We start from the raw sequence: 23,079 nt of genomic DNA, 5'->3' as shown, positions 1-23,079 counted from the left end.
TATCGAATTATACCTTTCTATATCAGATATACATGTTATTTATACCGTGCTCTGTAGAGGTTTCTCACCTTAAGTGTGTTATGTAAAATTTGATTTCCATTAAAGAGACTTTTTTTGCTGCCTCAGCTCGACTTCCATTTAGGATATGAGTTGTATTATTATCCTCATTGTGAAGTCCATTTCATTTTTTTTACTGGCTGTTAGATTCATTTATTCTCATTCCTTATTGTTTGCTTTCTCCCATAATGATAAAAATCACTCCTGACCTTCATAATCGCACAAACTCTCCTTTCAGATGGTGAACGAGCTGAAGCCAAGCTGGTTGTGAAGGTTCTGGACTTTTCCCCCCCGAAGCCCCGAGCCGGACACAGCATGGCGGCGGGAGTAGCGGCATGGCTTCCCTTCGCCCGGGCGGCGGCCATCGGCTGGATGCCCGTGGCCAACCTGCCCATGCCCGTGGCGCCCGCCGAGAAGAACAAGCGCCAGGACGAGCTGATCATCCTCAACGTCAGCGGGCGGCGCTTCGAGACCTGGAGGAACACGCTGGACCGCTACCCGGACACGCTGCTGGGCAGCTCGGAGAAGGAGTTCTTCTACAACGAGGAGACCAAAGAGTACTTCTTCGACCGCGACCCCGACGTCTTCCGCAGCGTGCTGAACTTCTACCGCACCGGGAAGCTCCACTTCCCTCGCTACGAGTGCATCTCCTCCTACGACGAGGAGCTGGCGTTCTTCGGCATCATCTCGGAGATCATCGGCGACTGCTGCTACGAAGAGTACAAGGACAGGAAGAGGGAGAACGCCGAGCGTCTGATGGACGACCAGGAGGACAACAAGGACGCCAAGCTGCCCAACATGACCTGCAGGGAGACCATGTGGCGGGCTTTCGAGAACCCCCACACGTCCACCATGGCCCTGGTCTTCTACTACGTCACGGGCTTCTTCATCGCGGTCTCCGTCATCACCAACGTGGTGGAGACGGTGCCCTGCGGCACGGTGCCCAACCAGAAGGAGGTGCCGTGCGGCGAGCGCTACACCGTGGCCTTCTTCTGCATGGACACGGCCTGCGTCATGATCTTCACCGTGGAGTACCTGATGCGCCTGTTCGCCGCGCCCAGCCGCTACCGCTTCATGCGTAGCGTCATGAGCATCATCGACGTGGTGGCCATCCTGCCGTACTACATCGGCCTGGTGATGACCGACAACGAGGACGTGAGCGGCGCGTTCGTGACGCTCCGGGTTTTCCGCGTGTTCCGCATCTTCAAGTTCTCCCGCCACTCGCAGGGCCTTCGCATCCTGGGCTACACGCTGAAGAGCTGCGCCTCGGAGCTGGGCTTCCTGCTCTTCTCGCTCACTATGGCCATAATTATCTTCGCCACCGTCATGTTCTACGCCGAGAAGGGCTCCAGCTCCAGCAAATTCACCAGCATTCCGGCCTCCTTCTGGTACACCATCGTTACTATGACAACGCTCGGGTAAGAGCAGAGCAGCCTCCTCTTTTTATCTGGTTGCAGCGTGTGTGTGTGTGTGTGTGAGAGTGTGTACATGTGTTTCTGCAGCTGGGTCTGTTTATGTGCGAGTAAATGTTGGATTATGATTCGTCTGCGTCCGACCGCGTGGCCCAGAAAAAAACCTACGACTGCTCCAGAGTCAGTTTCACCGTTTCCCAAGAAGCACTTTACAAACTTGCTGCATCACGATAAGAGGCGACAGATAAATTGCACGTTTTAGTAGCCTGTGTGTTGGTGTTGGTTGTTTTTTTTACGACCGAGGAGGAAGAGCGGCCATCTCCCAGTAATGGCCGTGTGGATGCATGCCCTTTATACATCACCGATCAGAGAGGGGGACAGATGAATGGGATGTAGAGGAACAGGGAAGAGTTGAAAGCATCTGAGTGAAACGAAAACACTGGATGGGAAAGAGAGAGACAGAGATTGGGAACGGTGACTTTGCACCCCCCTTCACTGGACCTTTGTGAGTTAGACTAGTTGCTGGCCTTGAAGATTGAGAGCCTCTTAGTAGGAAGGCTCTGATTCAGATGATATAAATGCTCAGTGTTTCTCCTGCTTTGGCATTAACACTCCTTCTATCACACACCACCACAACAAGACCTGCAAAACCAACACTTTAAAGTTCCTTTTAATATCTATCAGTTACTCTTCACATCGGCATAAACGAGATCCACCAAAGAGCATTTATCTATTTCATCTATTGAGACGCATATTCTGAATTTGCTGTATACATGTTCAAAGAAGACGATATAATCTGATAAATACCGTGAACTTTTAGCAGCGTCATTCTGCTGGATGAATTTAAAGGGAAACGCTGAGTTTTATGAGGCAAGTTATTGTAGCAACAGGTTGCGATACCTTACTTTATTAACACATAGTCTTTAGAAGCATACATTGTCTGTTTTTACAAAGTCATGATTCAGCTTTGATTGCTTCTTTTAAAAGATGAACACGAGGATGCGTTTGTATGTCGTTTTTCACGAGTTTTATATCATCATACGTTTCCACTGGTCGCTTTATAGCAGTGATGGGAACCACATTCATTTCCCACACACGCACACACACAGTCCTGTGATGCAGCAGTATTAAGCCCCCAATGTTTCTCACGAGTGTCCCCCCCGCTGTGGATGTGTGAGTCAGGCCGAGAGGCTGACAAATCGCAGCTTCCTGCTAAATGTCAGAGTCACGGAGGCCGTTAAACGACTCCCCGAGCTCGTAGCAGTGACACACTTGGCACCCTGTCATTCACGACCGGCCCGGAAGATTCTGGTGTCGAGCAGATGTTTGGATCTGGAACCGGTTTTAGTTGTTTGTTTGTCTGTTTATTCTGTGAACGTTCAGCAGCTTCGAGAAGACTTGAAACTAGAGACCTGAGACGCCCAAACCGGTCTCTTGTTGCGTTTACAGTAGGATTATGAAGAAGGAGTGTGTGTGTGTGTGTGTGTGTGTGTTAAGAGTGGGTTAGTTGTTGAGCTTGGCCTCATCAATAAAGCAGGGGGCCAGAAGTGGGTGTCAGAGTGACGGATGATGTGGCCCGCCGCATCTGCTGACTAATGTAAACCCGCCTGACATCCTGGTCTCTGCTCTGGGTTTACGTCAAACACACACACACACACACACACACACACACACACACACACACACACACACACACACAAAGACAAATATTAATGTGTTTCCATTTGTGTGTGCGTTTTCTCCTTGAGATGACGTGCTTCATAGGGTTTTCCATTGAATGCTATTTTCAGATTCATCATCTATGTTAAACTTCCATAAATGACATGAAAGTAGGTTTTTACGCAGACGATGTGTTCCTTAACTTCTCCTCTTCCTGTCTAGGTTCCTCAGTGTTCAGTGTTGCTCTGTTGACAGTGTGTTCTACTTTGTTCTGGATACTCAGATCATCGGTTTACTGCTAACCTGTGAGCTTTAGCTTTAATGTGTTTGTGCTGCACTTTGGTGTTTTATTTGTGGGTGTGTACGTGTGTGTGGGTGTCAGATTGTGTGTTAAGAGCACTTTAGCGCTATGACACTGGGCAACAAGGGTGCATTTGTGCCACAGAAATAGGTTTGGCAATATATCAATATGGTGATATGAGACGAGATATTGTCTTAGATTTTGGATATTACATTATGGCATAAGTGGTTTTAAAGGCTGCAATACAGTGAAATTATGTTATTTTCTGAACTCAACAGACTGCTTTAGCTGCTCTTCTTTGATTTACCCATTTAGTCATTATATCCACATTATTGATAACATTTGTTCCAATACTGATACCAGAATCAGAAACGCCTCCGATACGTCCTAAAATGTCAGATCGGGAACATCATTATATCATTTATCAGCTCGTTTTCTCCACACAGGAACAACAACAACACATGTTGCTCCCTGATCTGTACATCCTGCCCGATCGCTACTGAGCATGTGCAAACTAGTACTATACACCTGTGGTACTAGTCCTAGTACTCTCGTGCACCCTGTTTTTTTCCTGATAACGCTACATTGTCAACAACAAATCCTTGTTGAAATCAGCAGGAGGAGAGCTAGTTAGCGTTAGCTGTAAGCTAAATATATTATTTATCAAATATAACATTTTGTAAATCTTTTGTCAAAGCAACAATGGTCGACCCTACAACATCACCGCATCATCAGTATCCCGTTATTTTGTCCCAAATATTGTTTTATCTGATCTCCATATCCGCCGTCCCTCCATGACATTAATGCTTTTTCGACCCGCTGTGGCTTTTTGTTTTGTTTATCTGAATAATCCGTCTTTGGTCTGAATCCATAATCCCCCCCAACTCTATAACAATTGGTTACCAGGTGAACAGCTTTCTGAAGTGCAGCTCTCCTCCTCTTTTTTCCCTAGAAGTTGCTTTAATGACAACAGTAAGTCAGAAGGGAAATGGAGTCTAGCTGAGAGAAAGAAGGAACATTTGTGATGGAGATATAAGAGAAAAAACAACCGTGCATCTATCTATTACAGATACATTTTAAGGTATATTTCCAGAAAGACAAAATTGCAGGGCACATATTTTGGTTTAAACTGGCTTTGGTCCAAACGAGCAGTCTGAAATCCTCAAAGGTGGATGTGCTGCTCCTCATGACCAACTGGACAAAAAGAGGTTTAACCACCCGTTCAGGTTGTCAACCCACCGAGCAGCACCGCCTGTCCTCAGAGCCCTGTGCTCGCTCCATAGCAGAGCTAAAAAGCTTAGCTCAAATCCTCCAAATGAGGGGCAGAGAGGAACGCAGTGGTGAGGCTTAGTGAAATCAGACACATTTAGGCAATAGGACCTGAGAGGGATTTTGTTCCCCAGGTTGTTAAACAAATTGATTTTGACCTTTTGAGTGATAATAACTTTGAGCGTTTGTTGCATTTGGTTGAACCTTTGTTATAATCTGCCGTCTGTGTGAGGAGGAGGAGGAGGAGGAGGAGGACTGAACCTTCATCGCTGGTTCATCCAGACATCTTGTCTTTACTCACACAGAAAGAGACAATAATGGAAGAAACCGGGTGTGGATTGTTCCAGTGTAATCCCAGTCCAGCAGTTATAGGTTGTAATGGTTACTAACAAGACTTTAGTTTTAATGTGTTTATTCATCATCATCATCTGTTTAGGGATTTTTCCTTTATGTTTAGCACTGGGACCAAATTTTATTAACCAGCTTTAATGGTTTAGATTTTAATGGTGGTGAGTCTAAAACATCATTACCATTTGTTCAGTAAACTATTTTAGCAGCCATGTATTTAAAGGCAATTTAAATACATGGCTGCATCTTTACATATTATAAATATTTAGCCAGTCGAATATTAAAATGCTAATAGGAGTGAGCTACTCCTCTACCTGTATCTTCACCACTCGAGAAACTCATTTCCTCCAGAAAGATAAACGTTGGAGTTTTATCTCATTAATAGAAGGAAATAAATTGCTCGCATTTTGTCCGTTTAACTATTCATTTACCTTCTTAAAAGGCCTTTGAGCTGATTGTTAATGCCCTTTGGTGCTGAACACAATGCTTTTCTCTGTTGTTAGCACAGACTGTATATAAATAGAGGACGTAGTCATCATGACGTCACCCACTGGTTTGTGGACTGATGTTTTGAAGCCTCGAGTTCGGCGATATGGCCGTCGCCATTTTGTTTTTAATGGAACCAGAGAAGAGAAGTGACCATATTTGGACTGAGGAGGAGTGACGTAGAGACGCCGTTTACGTCTCTGGTGTCGACCTGTCAATCAGTGTGTAGCCCCGCCCTAAAGCATCCCCTGCTTTATGGTCTGTTTGACTCTAAATGGAGCATCATTTACTAAATGAACATCATGCTGTATTGAAGAAGACTTGAAACTAGAGATTGAGACCATAAACTCATGTTTACAATGTTTACTGAGGGAATAAATCAAGAGAGAAGTAGAGTCATTTTCTCATAGACTTCTATACAACCAGAGGAGTCGCCTCAGAGGCCCCAATATATAAGTTGTATTTGTCTCTTATTCAGGATGTAAACTGTCCAACATAGTAAATTCTAGTATAAATAGAACATTTGTTTGAGCAATAAAATCAGGTTCTATTGCTCTCTTAAAATGCTCTCTATTAAACATAACAAAGCACATCAGCTCTTCTATATGCATCCAGTGATCTTTGCAGACTCATTAGAGCGTTCCGTTTGATTAGCGTTGCAGTGTTAGCTTGTGTTGTTCTCATTAGCATAGCCATGCCTGAGTGTGATTAATATCCTTATCAAAGACCAGCTCCTTTTGATCACTGCTCCTCAGAGATCAATGCAGCGGCGCTCCCCGTCTCCCGGACAACCACACCAGACCTTTTCCTGGTTGCCGTGGTGCAAGAGCAACCGGTGTGTGTGTGTGTGTGCGCGCGCAATGTCCACACCCTCTTTCACGACTCATTGTCACCGAGCTCTGATCTATGGAGCATTAATTCTGGAGCCAACAGCTCGTGAAGAAAACGATGATCAATGCAGATGAGCGACTATTGATCTGGGGTCGTAGAGAGAGAAATGCGGCGGCCATTGTGAGTGCCGTCAACTAGAACGGCTGATGAGGATGTGACCTACATGTGATGTCACTGACACCTTGTCCTGGATTCATGGGAGCAGTCAGGGTTGTAATCTGTTCTCGGTGATTTCGGTCCATGTCTGTTTGTTACCTTTTCTCCTCTAAAAGGTCAGGATTAGTGGTGAGCTGATCTGCACGCATATCAATTTGGACGATTTATGGCTCCATGTCGTGGCTGCTGGGAAAGCAGCGTTTAATGAATGTGGGAGGAGATTCAGCTTTAAGGTTGTTAAGTGCTGAAATATGTTGAAATGATCTGCTGTGTGTGTGGTAGGGCTGAAAACGGATTAGTATATATGACATTAATATATTTATTCAAATAGTTCCTGAGATATTAGGAGGATGGCACGGTCCTGAGGTCACAGTGTCCTTGACCTCTGATCTCCAAAATTCTATTCAAGGATTTAAAGATAATTCATTGTCATTGTGCACAACGACCTGCAGTTGAAACCGATTTATGCTAGACAAGAAAAAACATGACAAACAAAACAAAACAAAAACGGTAATACAATTTTTTTTTTTTTATGTATTACCAGAAAAAATTCTGGGCAATATGGCCGACATCTTCACATTCAAAATTCGACATCGGTTGAACACTGTCCACCTACATCGACTATGTTTGAGCACTGAGCATCATTTTCTGTTTTATCCACTGCTGCTGTTATTATCAGTAGTCTTTTATTAATACTGCTATTACTACTCTCATTATATGGATCATTTCCGCCATATTGATCGCATGTGATACGTGACTTCTATTGAACTTCTGTCCTTACTGGGAGAGGGATCGCTCCTCTGTTGATGGGCCGGAAGTTTATTCCCTTTAATCCATATTAAATGTTTATTTTGTTGGGGATGTTTTTTCTTATCCGATGAGGGCCCAAGTCATACGTGGTACGGATGTTAATCCATCTAATGCAAATTTGTGATATTGGGATATACAAATATAAATGGAAGTGAATCCTTGAGTTCAGGTGGAAGATATTCCATGAAGCTGTTCCTGAGAAAAATAATCCCTCTGGCGCAGAGGCATAAAAATATATATAAATAAATAAAATTACATAATGAGGAAGCCTGAATCAGCAAAAATATGTAGTGCAAAGTCATGTGAAGGTGTGAGGAGCTGTACTTCTTTATTCTGAGGTGCTGATGATGGTTTGCTCGTCTCATTTGGACTTGAATGACTAAACCAACTAGCAGTCGATCAGGACGTCTTGGGAAAGTAAATCATGTGGAAGAGGATTTTATAATAAGTAAATAAAGGTATCAAACAATTGTAGTGCAGTAAAAAAAAAAGTACAAATTACCCTCTGAGGAAGTAAAGGTACTTTCCACTTGAGAGAAAGCTCTGGTTTTTAAAGTCACAGTACTTTTGCTTCCAACTGGATTTCTATGGTTTTGGTTTCAGTCTGTCCTACTTCTTCAGCAAAGAAGATGTGGAGTCTGGTTCTGATTTCTGAAATGAGAGTCGCTCTAGATCACATGGGGCCTTTAACAATCTAAAGCCGCAGAGAAGCTCCACTCTGCTTCCTCATCAAGTCTTCCTCATAGAGGCTCAGGTCTCTGAACAATGGTCTGAGAAGTAGAACACCTTCCCTGAGGGTAGCTCTCCTTTCATGGGACCGTTTGACATACCTCTAAAAAGAGACGGACTGCAGCGGTGACGCCGGCTAGGTATCCAGAAATTGCAGCAAATAAAAGAAACACAGAGATTCTCCCCCACTGTCCCTCCGACAGCAGACAAAAAGGATGAATGGCGGCTTCCAACTGTGAGATTGTGCTTCATCCTGCAGGACAAAACTGGAGTTCTGTGTGAAATCTCAAAACAACCAATATTTTCTGAATGACTCTGCTTGTTGGTGATGATGTTTTTGGCGACAGTGATCACACAGCAACAGGCAGAACATACGAAGTCCAAACTAGAAGAGCAGAGCATCATCAGCCCTTCAGAATCTGTTAAAGATGTGTATTCTTTTAACAACAGTAGTGCTTTTTTTTTCAAATATTCTTTATTTCTGAGATGAAGGTTTCTCAGCAAAGCTCTGAATGAATCACATCACATCTACATAATGGGACCTCCTCTTAACATCGGCAATCGAGTGAAAAGAGGTATAAAAGAAACATTTGATATATATTCAAACAAATGTAGAAAAAAGGTGTTCAAATCAAAAGGGTTGAGGTCAGAAAGTGAAGTGATTTCTGACTAAATGTCTGTGCGTACAGTCAGACCACTGAACAAAATCCAATTATTACTTTCCCTTCAATACTCCTAATTTCTTCATTAACTCCAGATGAATAATTCATGACCATAGTACGAGTTATTATCTTGGGGGTTTTGGGAGGGATTTACTCGTGGGGGTTGATCACACGGAGATGTTCCAGGAAACAGTTACAGTCCCAGCGTTCGTCAGAAACTCTCATCCAGAGCGACTCTCAGTTCTTTTTTCAGACAATGATGAGCTGAGTGCTTCGGGTACTAAAGGGTGGAACAATGTGTGCTGAACTAAATAGATTTCAGGTCATTCTTCGCTATTGTTAAATCATTTCCTTTCTGTAAAATGCAGCGCAACAAACCAACTCAGAAAAGCAAAAAACTACAACTTATCAAAGTATTAAAAAAATAAAAATAAAGCAGCTGCTACCACTTTATCTATACACGGCATTAAATCTGTATCTGGATGTTCTATCTGGATAAAAGAACAGGTTAACACACATTTATACCAGCAGTATAAATGCAAAAGCTTGTAGATTAGAGTTCATTACACAGATTCAGATCACATCTGTTCTAAACCCAGAAAATGTCTCATTACATATCATTGATTGTTAGAATATTACCGAATCTGACCGTAATTTCGACAATAAAAAAGATCCAAAGTGGTTCTACATTTTCCTCCAGTAGATGCTGAGAACTCTTGTTTGTCTCAAACTCAATCAAACCCTCACAAGTAAACGGAGGAAACAGCTGCAGTTTATCTCAACATCTGGACAACAAGCAGAACATCAGTCTGCAGTAATGATCAGAGTTCTACTGTTTGGAGATCAGCCGCCCATCCTCGTCCACTGCAGGGAACGGTAGCGATACAGAAACAGATGTAAAGATGGTTTTATTTACCCACATATTCACTCTGATTAAGTGGGTCCTCAGAGGAATATGAACCACTGCCTTAATGGACAGATGAGTCAAAGATTTCACTTCCAGTCAATATTGTCCAGAGGCTTTCTCTGCGGTCTGTTGGCTTGTTGTTGATTTTTCTCCTCACCTTCATGTTTGTCCTCTTTTTGCATCAGCGAACAGCCAGTAAGAGCTACAGTACAAAAGACCAAGTCTGTAAACTGTAAATAACAGTTAAGAGGCTGGAAACTTTATCACTTCAATTAAATATATTACGAATTGTCATGAATTATGGATTAATTACTTCTCGGCACTGACAGTGGTGGGAGGAATACAGCATAACAGAAATCCAAATACATAATATATTGAGACTTAACAAGATCAATAAGAGACACATTTGTGTGTCATATCTTTGTCCCCTCTCACTTGCTGTAGAGTGAAACCAGTGTGAGTGGATTAAAAAAGCTTCTGTAACATCTGCGGTCACCTTTGGCCTCAATATGGTTCCTACACAACACTGACCTCCAGCTGAACTCATTCTTTATGATGGAGATGCACCAACACATACGCACAAAGAGCATGTATCGGAAATCGTGAATCTCCACTTTGACCTCCAGAATGTTACAATCCTTCAGTTTCGTCCTTCCTCGCCCTCCCTCTCCTCTCTGTTTTTTTTGTTCCAGAGGAGAGAGAGACGAGAGGACACGGTGTGCTGCTGCCCCCCTCACCCCTATTCCACCTTTCCACTTCCTTCTAAAAGCAACAGAATGGAGGTGACAAAGCAGAAATGTCAGTCCATTTTCACCGTCTCACCTCTCAGTTTGTTCCTGTCTCTTTGTCTCTGGTGTGGCTCCTGGGATAACGGCATCGACAGCCGGATGGAATTTGGTGCAGACATTTCTCCGGATTGTTATCACTATTAACTGGATTATGAAAAAAACCCAAAGTAGTTGATGTTTGTCAGCTTTAGCCATACTTTGATATTAATGCTAATAGTTATGGGCAATACGGATACAATCTTAAATCACATTAAAAAAAAAATCTATTACCAACACTTCAAACATTGTAATTGTAACCCAAAAGAGCTGGAAAAGTTTGTATCACAATATTGATATTTTTCATCTCTAACACAAGAAAAATTCAGGTCACAACTCTGGCCAATAGACCCATTTAAGGCCAACGTCATGATGATGTCACGTTGTCAGCTTGAGAAAACCTCAGCTAAAGTAACTTATTGAAAATGTCATCTTGCTGTATTGTTGGGTGACAATAATCTATATCACATACATTTGAGATGTTGAACACTCTAGCGAGCTACAACATCAGCAAAGCATTTCAGAGATGAAAATAAATGTTGTTACTATTTAAAAAGATGAAGAGATGGCCCGCTGTTGAGCTTATTTTCTTGAATTGTTGTAGCACGAAAGCATGCGAGAATTGACACGCTAACTATCGGACAGCTAGCTACTTAGCTAGCTAATTCCACCATGCTTTCATGCTGCACTAGTTTCAAAAACAAGAACAAAGATGTCATTTATCGGGTGGTAGCAAAAAACAGTACGCGGATGAAGTTGTCAAAGTTGACTTATTTAGCTGGTGGCTAGTTCACTAGCTACCTTGCTAATTCCACCATGCTTTTATGCTACGCCAGTTACAGAAAATGAGCTGAACAGGCTGGAGAGCAGATGGGAGCTCCGGAGACTAGCTAGCTAACTAGCCAGCCAGCCTCTCCCTAACTACTGAACGCTCTCGTCCCGGCGACGTAGTCGGCAGATGTGGTCCTGTTGGTGAATGTAAACTTTCTCAACTGACACTCGTGATCCCAGAGAGTGAGTGACTCAACATTTTAAGAGAAACTCCCATTTTCTTCAGCCAATATTTAAAAATGAACTTGCTAGAGTTATCTAACTCCGAATACATTGTCATGGTTACTAACAGAAAAGGGCTCTATATAGAGCTGAGTCTAAGTTGTTTTTTCTAGGAGATCGATCCAAACCTACATTATTTTCCTTCTTTCATCCATCCATGAATGATACATTACAGACTAACAGTCTGCACAGCTTCTTTCTCCATGATTCACTTCCTCTGACCTTCTCAATCTTTAATTTTCTTCTGAATTGATGTGTATCCTGTGTGCGTGTTTGTATGCATGCCTATGTTAAAGTGATGTGCTTGGTGTGTTCGTGTCCCACTGTGAAGGACATATGTTCACATGTTTAGTACGTTCTGTTCTGTAGCTCAGCGTGCCTCGCTAAAGTAATTACCTGCATGCCCTCCACATTTAGTTTCATGTCCGTGGCTGCTGGATTGCGACTATATCGAGGTTGTTATAAAGGCAGAAAAATCACTAAAGTAATTTTCCAGGTCCGTGGTTTCTAGGTACACAGCAATAACTCACCGTGTTTTCATGTTACTGCTCATACCAGCTCATACCGTGATTACTGACGGGGTCGCCCGGTCCACACCAGAGCACAAAGGCAAATCAATTCAATTAAAATATCACAGAAAATAGCCAAAATCACAAATGTGTATCAGAAGGCTTTACATTCTGTACAAAATACAACATCCCCTGTTCTTGGACCCTCACATTGGATAAGAAAAAAGCCCGTCCCCTAAATATGAAACCTTTAACAGGGAAAAAATGAAGAAATGGTCAGATTTCACAAATCTAAACTGTGCTTAAATGTCGCACCTAGATTTGAATTAATGACTGATGACACAACTTGAAATGGGTGAGTAACATTCTTGGGGTTGTTTGCAGATGAATGCTCTAATTTAGAAAAACTAAAATGAATAACCCCAAACCCTAAAATTTAGACTGAAACTATGCATTTAATCAGCGTCAGTCGTTTGAGTCAAGAAGTTCTTTTTATGAATGAATCGGTGCAACAGATCAGAAAATTCACAGTTCGGATCGTATCAGGATTTTGAGTCACGGATTGGATCAACAGAAAAAAAGGGGGACCAAATATAACTTTTAGATTTAAGTCTTTGGAAATGTTTTATATTATCAACAGATTAGCGTTTCTTTATGATGAATTATCATTATACTGGTCATATTTGGTTTAGTGGCTGTAACAGATTTGGTACAATGTCCTTGATGACCACAGCTCCTGAAAAAAAGGAATCTCAAAAGAAATCGACAAACAATCCATAACCTCTCTCTCTATATATAAATATATCTAAATAAGACCAGATTAAACACGTCAGACAGAAGGAATGTGCTGGTAGAGCCGTTACCTGCTGCTTGTGTTTTGTGTTTGTCATGCTGTTCTTCTTTCACAGTCAAAAATACCATTAAAATGCATAATTGTATGTAAAATAGATCAAAAAACTGCCCAAAATCCCAGCGGCGCCCCTGCCTGCTCTTGTGTTTTGTGTTTGAGGTCAAAAATCTGCCTCTGAAATGTTTCTTTTCAGCTGCAGCTCGATGTTTTGTTGCCGGTATTTATTTTACCTTCTTTTTCATGCAGAGATCTGGACGGTTGGCCATTTTTTTGAAAAGAGATATTGAGCGCCAAGCTTTTCAATCTTCTTTTTTGCCAAATGCATTTACCTGGCCACCTGTCAGCCAAAAGGGAGGCGGGGTTGGGGGGGGGGTGTTGTCGGCCAATGTGACTGAAGGGTAATTGACGGGAGGGTCTTTCAGTGAGATATTTCAAGCATGTGCTTTGTGTTGCTCGCCTCCTCCTTTTTTTTCCATCGCTGACGTGCCGTGCATGCAAACGCTGCCCTGCCATAGGACGCCGCATCCTGACTGACTTCATCCCAATCAACCGGCAGAAGTGATTGGAGTGATGTTCAAAGTGTGGAGAAAAAAACAACCTGTCTCTCTCTCTCTCTCTCTCTCTCTCTCTTCCTCCCTGTCTCTCCTCTCTGTCTGTCACAGCTGATTGCCTTCAGCTATGGTCCTTCTATCCCAGGCCAACTAAACTTGTGCCCACTTCTCCAATTCAATTACCAGCAGGCTCTCAGTGAGGAGCCTGAAAATGAGTCATTGATTATCAGTTTCCAGTTTTTTTTTTTAAACAGCTTCCTGATGACTGCAGCGCACACTGAGTGGGTCTAAAGACACATGGTGGAACCAAAACACACCACGCCAACACCCTTTGTTTGTGACGTGATGGACTTATCTGTGCAAACATTTGAACCCCAAGCAGTTTGGGAGTGGTTTGTTTGGGCTCCTGTCATATTTTTCTCTCTGTGGTCTTTGATTTTCACTGCAGTATAAAAGTCCTGAACTTTTATGGATACAGAACAATCATGACTAGAAGTAGAGAGAACTCCAATATGTCTTTTGTGCAGAATAACACCATGAAATCATAAAAAGAAAAACACAAGTTGATTATCTTTGGAAAACAATGGAATCTATATATCCATTATTTTTCTAAGTGTTCACAAGTGTTACCAATGTTGGGGAAAAAAAGGAGTCTCTACATGTTATACATATTAAACTATTCACATTTTTACAACCTCAACTCCAGCCTCTCCTCTCTGCTCTGTGTTCAGCAGCCTGAAGTTCAGTTAAAGTTTCACAGATGTTTTTGTCACATGACTGTTGGTCTCAGATGAATCAATCATGGCTTCATAGTTGTGCTGAGAAGCTCAGAATGTAATGTTCTTTATAGAATCTGGTTAAAGCAAACTGTTTATTTCTGGCGAGATTTTGAATGAGACATGTCAATGAAACAGTTCGTCACACATGATGTGCTCAAGTACTGTCGGAAAGATGAAAATCTGACGATAATGACAATCTTTACAGCTGTGATAAACAATGTAGTTTTGGCAATTGTTCCCAAAAATCTTGGAGTGCAGCTCAGAAATGCAGAGAACATTGAAAAACAGGATGCAACAAGTTGCTAAATACAAAACAGAATCCCTACAAAATGAATAATTATGATAATTGATTTTTGTTTTCTCCATAATATAAAAAGACAAATGATGGTTTGATTTCACTATATTGCATAAAGGGAAGATTAAAGAGGTCGGTTACACCATCACCTCGTAATGCATTGTTGTGCTCCTCTTATTGGAGCCGGGCCCTGATTTAGATCCAGAATGTTAACAGTTATGGATTAGACAGTATCGCGTCCACTGGGCAGACGCGCTCATTAGACAGTGGATAATGGGGACTGAAGTGAATGCAAGTGATGGTTCTCCGTATATGTAGGCCAAGTTATAGAAATAAATCGCCTCTCATTTCCCTGGAGAGGACGTGATAAACGCTGTCTGAATGACTCAGATTAATCTCTCCCGGACTCCTCAACAGGTAGACGTCATTGTTCCCATTCTTTTTTTTATGCTCTCACTTTTGCAGTGACATACATGCATTTTTCTCTTTCACGCACACACACACACACACACACGTACACACTGTGTCTGTGTGTTTCCAAGTGTGCTGTAATTCGTAAACTGTGTTCTGTGCTGATTACCCAGGGTGACAAAAGCAATTGTTCTGCTACACTAAATCTGTGGGGATTAATGCTCGTCTCTGGAGCCGTTCCCTCTGTTTTAGTGTGTTCATGTGTGTGTGGGTAACATTGTTCCCTCCTCCACACTGACATGCAAGGGGGCGGGGGGGGGTTTCTGGATTTCTTTTCATGACATTTGATTTGCTGCGGTTTATCATGAATATAAAAATAAAAAAAAAGTGATCAAATGGTTAAACAAGTACTTATGGTACTTTCGCTCTGGTGTCGGTGGACGGACGGAGGACACGTCCTTCACAAAGCTAGGACTCAACTTTTTTATTTCTTTATCCAGATGTCTTTGGGGGATTACTCATGCCGAGGGATTAAACCTACCATGTGCCATCTGACAGCGCCGAGCACTGGGGAGAGCATAAAAGTCAAAGTCATGGACTAACACCATTAATAGTTTTCAGTAAGCCTTTTCTCTTTTCTTCAAGGGTGGACTAGTGGCGATATTAATTCAATTTCCACAGCGCTCCTGTGAGTACCCCGTCTTCTTACAGTCTGCTCTGCGAGGAGCGTGGTCGCCTGGAGCTCCTCTCAGGATTTCACAGGAGAAAATCTGCATTATGTTTTAATCTTATTCGTATTGACCTAACACCACATCACGACCGGCTCAAAGAAGACAACTTATTGACCCCTTTTCTCTTCTTAAACATGCGGTTGTATTTTTGTGGACTGTTAGATCCAGAGCTGACCAACCACCTGCTGTTGGGCTCATTTTCTGTAAAGCCTGTCGCATGAAAGCATGGTGGGATCAGAAAGGTAGCGAGCTAACTAGCAAGACTTGTGTAAAATATGCAATATCACCTTCTGACACCCAACAACACAGCTAGATGACATTTTGGATGTATAACTTTTAGCCCTTAGTTTGCCTCGGGTTGTTCCTTTATTTTCCATCCAGCTAACAACGTGACATGGGACATCGGCGGTCAAAGAGTCTATTCGTCCATCCAGCTTTTAGCTGATTTGCAAAACAGATTTAGCAGCACTTCTTTAGCCATGGCAGACATGGAAGCTTGGTTTACGGTGGGTCACAAATCATGCTGATTGCACCATAAGGAAACCACTTTAGCTGTTGAGGGGAGACCCATAACCTTGGCATAGTATACATGAACAGTACACTTAAATCTCACACACGAGGGACAATTGAACACAGGCGCAGCGTGAGCAAATTGATTTTGTTTCTCTGCAGAGGATTGTGGGTAGGACATTACCTCAACGTCCAGATGCAGTGTGTAATATAAAGGAGGTTTATCTGGAAATGAGGTGCCGACAAATGCAAAGATCGTGTGCAGTTTGAAATTGAGGAAATGGGGCGCTAACATTCAGTCTCCGCTCAGAAGTACCGGCTGCTATTTGTTAAAGGCCACATAAAGTCATGGCATGAAATAAGTCAGCAGATTTTTCATTGAGAACCAAAACTACAAAAGATACTCAAAACCTGGTTTTAATTCAGATATTTATATATTTTTATAGATACAGTACATAGAGATTTAATTTAGCTTGAAATCTTATGTAACCTTAAATGCAATCTCACTTCATCAGTCAGCTTTCTTATCTCTTTCCTTTCTCAGTTTGTCTTTACTCATGTTTACAATGTTTACTGAGGGAATAAATCAAGAGAGAAGTAGAGTCATTTTCTCATAGACTTCTATACAACCAGCCAAACGTTAGTGGACTGCTGAATGTTTGAACGCCTTCTTTCTGCTTCACAGTTGGAAAAAAAATAAAATCCCCACTCTTGGTGAAACACAGAGATCAGAAGAGAGGAGCATAACAGTAAATTATAGAAAACGCAGAGAAGAATCTCACATCGAGCGAGTGCACAATAATTCAATAAATGTAATATTTAGTTTCTTTTTATTCAGGGGGCAATGTTTGAGGAAAACGTTCATTATGTTTTTAAAAATGGAATATTCCCTCACTAAGTTCTGCATTTCAGTGCCTGACAGTCCACAAGTAGCCTCCAGTATATAATCATTTTCCTCTTTCTTTCACACACACACACACACACACACACACACACACACAACTTTGAACCTGCAAGGCCGCAACACAGGCACAACACTCAAAAGCAGGCTCCGTTACAATTAATTTATCCGAGTTGGAGCTCCTCGCTCGATAGCCTTCGGCTATTGTTGACGCACAGTGGGGGAATCTCATCTCCCAGCATGTTTGTGAGGTGAAAGAGAAAATGATCTGCTGTTCATTATTAATACTGCAAAGCAAGGGATGAAGTAGAAGGAGGATGTATAACGCTCATTGGCTTCTGTAAAATACATACAAACACAAATACATAGGATCAACAGGTGCACAGACTAATTGCCTTTCAGAGGGTTGTGACATTTCAGAGAGTATTTTCGATAATGAGTGGGAAAACACAGATAGAATGCAAAATAACAGTGTGTCGTTCTGAAGGGACTGTTGCTGTGAAATACAGTAGTGATGGCAGTATACAATGTTTTTTTGATTGTATGAGAATGTAACATAAACAATAATGTAGGCGGTCACCGCTGTACAGCAATAAGATAATGGACGCAATGCGGGAGAACAGTCAAACAACTGCTACTGCTATTCACTATTTCTTTTTTTTTCATAACAAGATTGGTAGGAGTGTTAAAAGAGCGTGATACAAGATTGGGAGCATTTCTATTTCCTCTCCATGGCTTTCAACGTGCAAAACATGTCATCCGTTGTTTTTGTGAATTCTATAACAAATCTGATGCAGCAATAACTACTTTGCTTATAACCAACAGACTATTTTTTTTCCACTTTATCCCCTGTCTTTATGTGACAGAATTGGCTCTCGGAAAGATTTACCCCCAAGTCCCACTAGAATTATAAAGGGCATTATTATCCATTATTTAAAACATTTCCAACACCTTAAAACATTAGTCTATGAATATGGGAACATTTCCATATGCAGACGACACTACTCTTTTCTACCTCGTTATGTGCTGCAAACCAAAAATGCTGTGAAACTGCAGCAAGCAAATTCTTTTAGTGACTAACGGGTGAAATGGTTACATGCCAGTAATTAAACAAACACTGCATCACTGTTTCTAAAAACATTATTTCATTATTGCCGCTCACCCCTAACAAGCAGTCTGACTTAAGTTAATGACTTTACAGTTGGGAGCATGTTGTGAAAGTTGCTACATTTACTAGAGACACAAATGCTGTTTCCCAACATAAGAACACACATATTCCACTATTCCTTTACAGTTTACACATTACGCCGCTTGCCGTTTCCACAACCGGCACTTTGCATGAAGAGTGAGTTGTCTGCATGACTAAAACACCAGCCATGTTCTCGGGGGATTTATCTGTGTAGCCCAGGTTCCTATCCACTCACCTCAGCGATGTGGCTAATCAGTGTTGGACGGTGATGATGGCGGCAGCCCTAATGGGTGGCTATAGATCAGACAGCTGTGATGGATGTTGTGGTTAAGTGCTTTGGACCATAACGAACGATCCCAGGCCAGGTGGACCAGGCCATCAGCAGGTGGCCGCGAGTGTAGCAACAGCTTTCCAATAGTTCCCTCTTGGCCGGGCGACTTGTGGCCAATCACACATCTGGACACTTGACTCTGTTCACATGTGATTTGACGAGTATGCATGAGCCAGGAAGTCGGAGGCAAATTGTCTGGAGAGAAGAGCCGTTTAGAGAATGACAGAAGAGAGTCGGCACACAAACGCAGCACAGCTCCAGGAGTGTGGAGTCGCTGTGTTTTCTGTGGTGGTTATGCTCCAGCTGTACCGCGGGGGAGCTGTGACTTTTAAACAGATGCAGATGAGGCCTGGGCTGCTAAAATTAGCAGAGGCTGGATTGCAAATCGCACATTTCACCTTTCACTTCTTTGCTACCTGTTTCCCTCCCACAGCATCTCCAAACAGCTAAAGGCAGAGCTCACATCTTCCTCTAAGCCGTGTTAACGTTAGATGTCTTGTTTCTTCACATTGCTGTTCGTCCTTAGTGAGAGAGAGGATGCAAAAGGTACTGTTAAGAGACAAATATTTGACTGTATGGGGCTGAAGAGTGCAGTTTATTGGCCATTTAATAAGGAGAAAGATATGCTGAAGAAGGGGAAAGATGGTCAAGGAGTAAACTACAGATTCTATACAGAGCAGAGATAGTAAAGTGGACATTTATGTGTTTGTATGTGTCTCTTGGTGTTTTTCCTTCTCCTGTAGAGCAGCAGTCGTAAACTTGGCCTGTGCTCCGGTCTCCAGCCGTGAGGTCATTGATGTGTGTTCTATACAGAAGGCATGCTGGGAAACAGTAACAGTTTGAGCCAGGCTCCGTGAACAAGCAGACTGATACCAAAAACCTGGCCAAATGCTTTTAGAAATTCACAGATGGCTGCTATTGAGGGCTTTACAGTTCCAAATGTGTGTATTTGCACCAGACTTGGGCGATATGACGAGATTATTGGTTCAACACCGTATTGGTTGGTCCCCACATTTCCACGGCAACGGAACAATATTCAATTATGCAACACCTGTTCTGAATTTTGTGCAATATTCAGTCTCTTTTTCTATTTTCTTTGGCTTTCTGTATGCTTCAAAGCATTGTTGTGGCGTATCAAAACAAATGTTAGCATTGTCTGATTTTGTGGTCATATAAATGTTGTTTATGGTGCTCTTAGATTGCTGCTAGACCGTCAAGTTAAGACAGGTGAGAGTAGACAGCTTTCTCAGGTACAGAGAAAATGTAGTTTTTGAAAGACAAAAATGGATTAAAGCAAACTATTTTATTTGATACAAACACCCTATTGGTGGGTCATCAGGTGTCTATGACATCAGAACAATATTCAATCAGCAACGCCTGTTATGAATTATTCTCGATATTCAGTCTCTTTCTTTTTTCTCTTGCTTTCTGTATTATTCACCGAAATGTTGTAGCGTATGAAAGAAAAAAAGTAACAACATGCTTAAAAAAATCTGATTTTGTGGGCATTTAAATGTTATATATGATGCTGATAGACCGTCACGTTAATACAGGTGCCTGGGCGAAATGCAGTTTTTGAAAAAAAAACGGATTGACGCAGACTATTTCATTTCATAAAAACATTTTGTGATGTTTGGAAATAATGACATCTTTTTTTTTTTTTTTTTTTTTTACTAATTTTGAATGTTGGACTGAAGACTGAGAGAACATAAGAGGAGGACAGTATACCTGTGCATTTAATACGGGCACCCATATGTGTTTGTACTACTGTGTGCATGCAAAGATATCTTTTGCAGATCCTGGTTAAATGATTCCAGAGACGCCACAGTGTGTGCAGGCTGTCACAGACCATCAAACAGTCTGTTTGATCTAAAAGATCAGATGATATTTGTGTTGCTTTGCAGAAAATCATTTTTTTTACCTCTCAATCTTTTTGTATTTGTTCACATCTTAACCTTTTACTCATATCCTGACAGCCTCTTTCTTTCACCTGTGCTGTGTTTACAGATGACAGGCATTATTGTTGGCTCTTAGGCTTTGTTACTGCTATTTCAAGCTTTCTTGCTCATGATTGCCTTCTAATCTTCATGCCCCCCCCCCACCACCACCCACCCACTGGTGTGGAAACTAAATCAATGTTCAAAACAAGGCTGCAGTGATTATACTAAAAGTCTGCAACAAAGCCGAGCCCAACAAGACCGCAGGGTGTTGAAATATTCAGTATGAGGCCCATTTTCATACGCATACTGAGGGGTCCTTATATAAAATATTAATATCACAATATTTAGCCACACTTAAAGAGGTGCTGGTCTGTTTATTGCAGCGAAGGTCGGCCGTTCCAGTACTTTGGTCCAGACTGAAATATCTCACCAACTATTGGATGGAATTGTGTTTCCATGAGGTTTACGCCTAATGGCAGTGGTGAACCTCTTCATTTCTGGCTGCCATCATACATTTTTTATAGAGATGTGTCTCAACAACTACCGGATGGATTGCAATGGATTTTGTAACAGACATTCATGTTCCACACAGGATGAATTGTGATAACTTTGATGACCCCTTCACTTTTTTCCTCTTGGGCCATCATAGGGACAACATTTCAAAATGTCCAAGACTTAAGTTTATGGCCAAATCCCTGAGAAACCGATGATGTTTCCAATAGAACTCAGCTGTACTTTGTGTTTAGTTAGAAAAATGTTAAAGTAACACCAGTGATGTCAAGTAATTTTAGTTCAAGGGCCACATAGAGCCCTATTTGACCTTAGGTGGGCCGGACCAGTAAAACTGATGCATAATAGTCTGTTAATAGCAACACCTCCAAGTCTTTCCCTTTCTTTTATTGTAACAAAGTACAAGTATATCCTGAAAACTTTGAAAATTAATGAACCATCCATTTCCAAAAAGATGTATTGCTGATTGCTCGACTAAAAACCCAAAACCTGCCAACTATTAATTTATCTTCTCTAAACTCTTGCAAGTTCTCGTAAATTTTCACCATAATGAGTATGATCATGGTGCCGAATATTGCATTTCTTGAAGACTGAAAGGTGCTGTGAACACACCAAGCACACTGGGAAAGGAGATGCACTTATGACTTCTGGTGACTAGTAGTTCTCTTGAATACCTATGTTGAATACACTTCCTGTAAGTCGCTTTGGATAAAAGCGTCTGCTAAATGACTGTAATGTAATGTAATGTAATGTAATGTAATGTAATGGGTTCACGTTTACCTCGCGGACGATATAGGAACTGGTCCATTTATCTTGGAAATCTTTGGTTCACATGCGTGCCGATCCGAGACGTGGGATCAGTACAGGTCATGGATCGACTTACGGTCAGTTACACCACTACTTTGAATATTGAAAATGCAGTGTCTCAAAAGAACTTACTTTTGTTTCCATCCCCAGCTCAGTTTCCCTGTTTCCTGCACGAACCCCCACTCCACGGAATGATTCAGGGAGACGGAGACAGAAAGGGACAACAGACGGTCTCCACTGGAGACAGATGCAATTACGATTAGACCAAAGTCAGAGGACGGTGCAATTCATCAGGCCATTTATGAGAGGGTGATCAGATAAACGCCGTAGTGAGCGGAGGGCCAGTCTCAGCGCGGTGGTGATGGATGTGATATCCATATAATCCAATAAGTGATTGTGCTCCGGCGCGGCGGCTCCACAAACAGAGAGGGACGCCGCGCGTTCACCCGTGTGGTAATTTGGCCGCAGTTGATCTGATTTCCTCCGTGCCATCGCTCATGACAGCGTGATTTATGGGCGTTTAGCGCAGTGTTTGAGGAATTGTCCGGATCGGTTACTGTTGGGATGGTTTGATATGGCTCCATATTGGGATTTATTGATTGATTGTCACTTAATCCATCTCTGGTGTGTGTGTGTGTGTGTGTGTGTGTGTGTGTGTTTAGCTCCGAGTCTTTTTCTTCCAAAGCCCAATCATTTTGGGATTAACGAGTGATTGAATGGATTTATGGATATAATCCTGATTTGATTTCATTGCGATATAATAAAAAAAAAAATGTTCTCTCTTTCCGCCGCTTCTATAGTGCACTCAATTTAATATCAGCACATTCAATTTACTTGGTTTTATGGAGGCTTTCGGCACCTTCGCCTCCTGGCAAGGAAAGGAAATATTGAGGGCAACAGTTATCTTCACTCATCTGCAAAAGAATGGACCGTAATTATTTTAGTTACGGTGGTTTTATCTCCTCGAGAAATGCAATTAAAGAACACCGGACTAAGTTAGTGTTGCGGTGTTGACTGTTGAATGCTCAGAATCGGTTTATTAAAGCCTGCCGAAGCCTCTCGCTCCGTGGATTGAACACCCATTGGCATATATCACACATGCGGGCTAAAAATAGAAACCACCCCTCCTTCTCTGCCACCTCCCCTCTTCCATTATCTCCCCTTTCTCAACACATCCCTCTCCTCCTGTCTCCTCCCCTTC

The 23,079-nt window shown here is 42.1% G+C and overlaps 1 protein-coding gene across 2 annotated transcripts in view; it reads left to right on the top strand.

Moving 5' to 3' along the window:
• The first annotated feature begins 372 nt into the window (after positions 1 to 372).
• The window catches only part of LOC129099813 (potassium voltage-gated channel subfamily D member 3-like), a 111,747-nt gene continuing 89,040 nt past the window's right edge, over positions 373 to 23,079 (top strand). For both annotated transcript variants that reach the window (XM_054609199.1, XM_054609200.1), the window contains exon 1: positions 373 to 1,475. In XM_054609199.1, the coding sequence (XP_054465174.1) occupies positions 373 to 1,475 (1,103 nt within the window). The remainder of the gene's footprint in view (positions 1,476 to 23,079) is intronic.

The sequence above is a fragment of the Anoplopoma fimbria genome, chromosome 12, assembly GCF_027596085.1.
Source record: "Anoplopoma fimbria isolate UVic2021 breed Golden Eagle Sablefish chromosome 12, Afim_UVic_2022, whole genome shotgun sequence".
Lineage (NCBI taxonomy): Eukaryota > Metazoa > Chordata > Actinopteri > Perciformes > Anoplopomatidae > Anoplopoma > Anoplopoma fimbria.
Note: the sequence above shows the minus strand (reverse complement) of the source record. Positions and strands in the feature narration are given on the sequence as shown.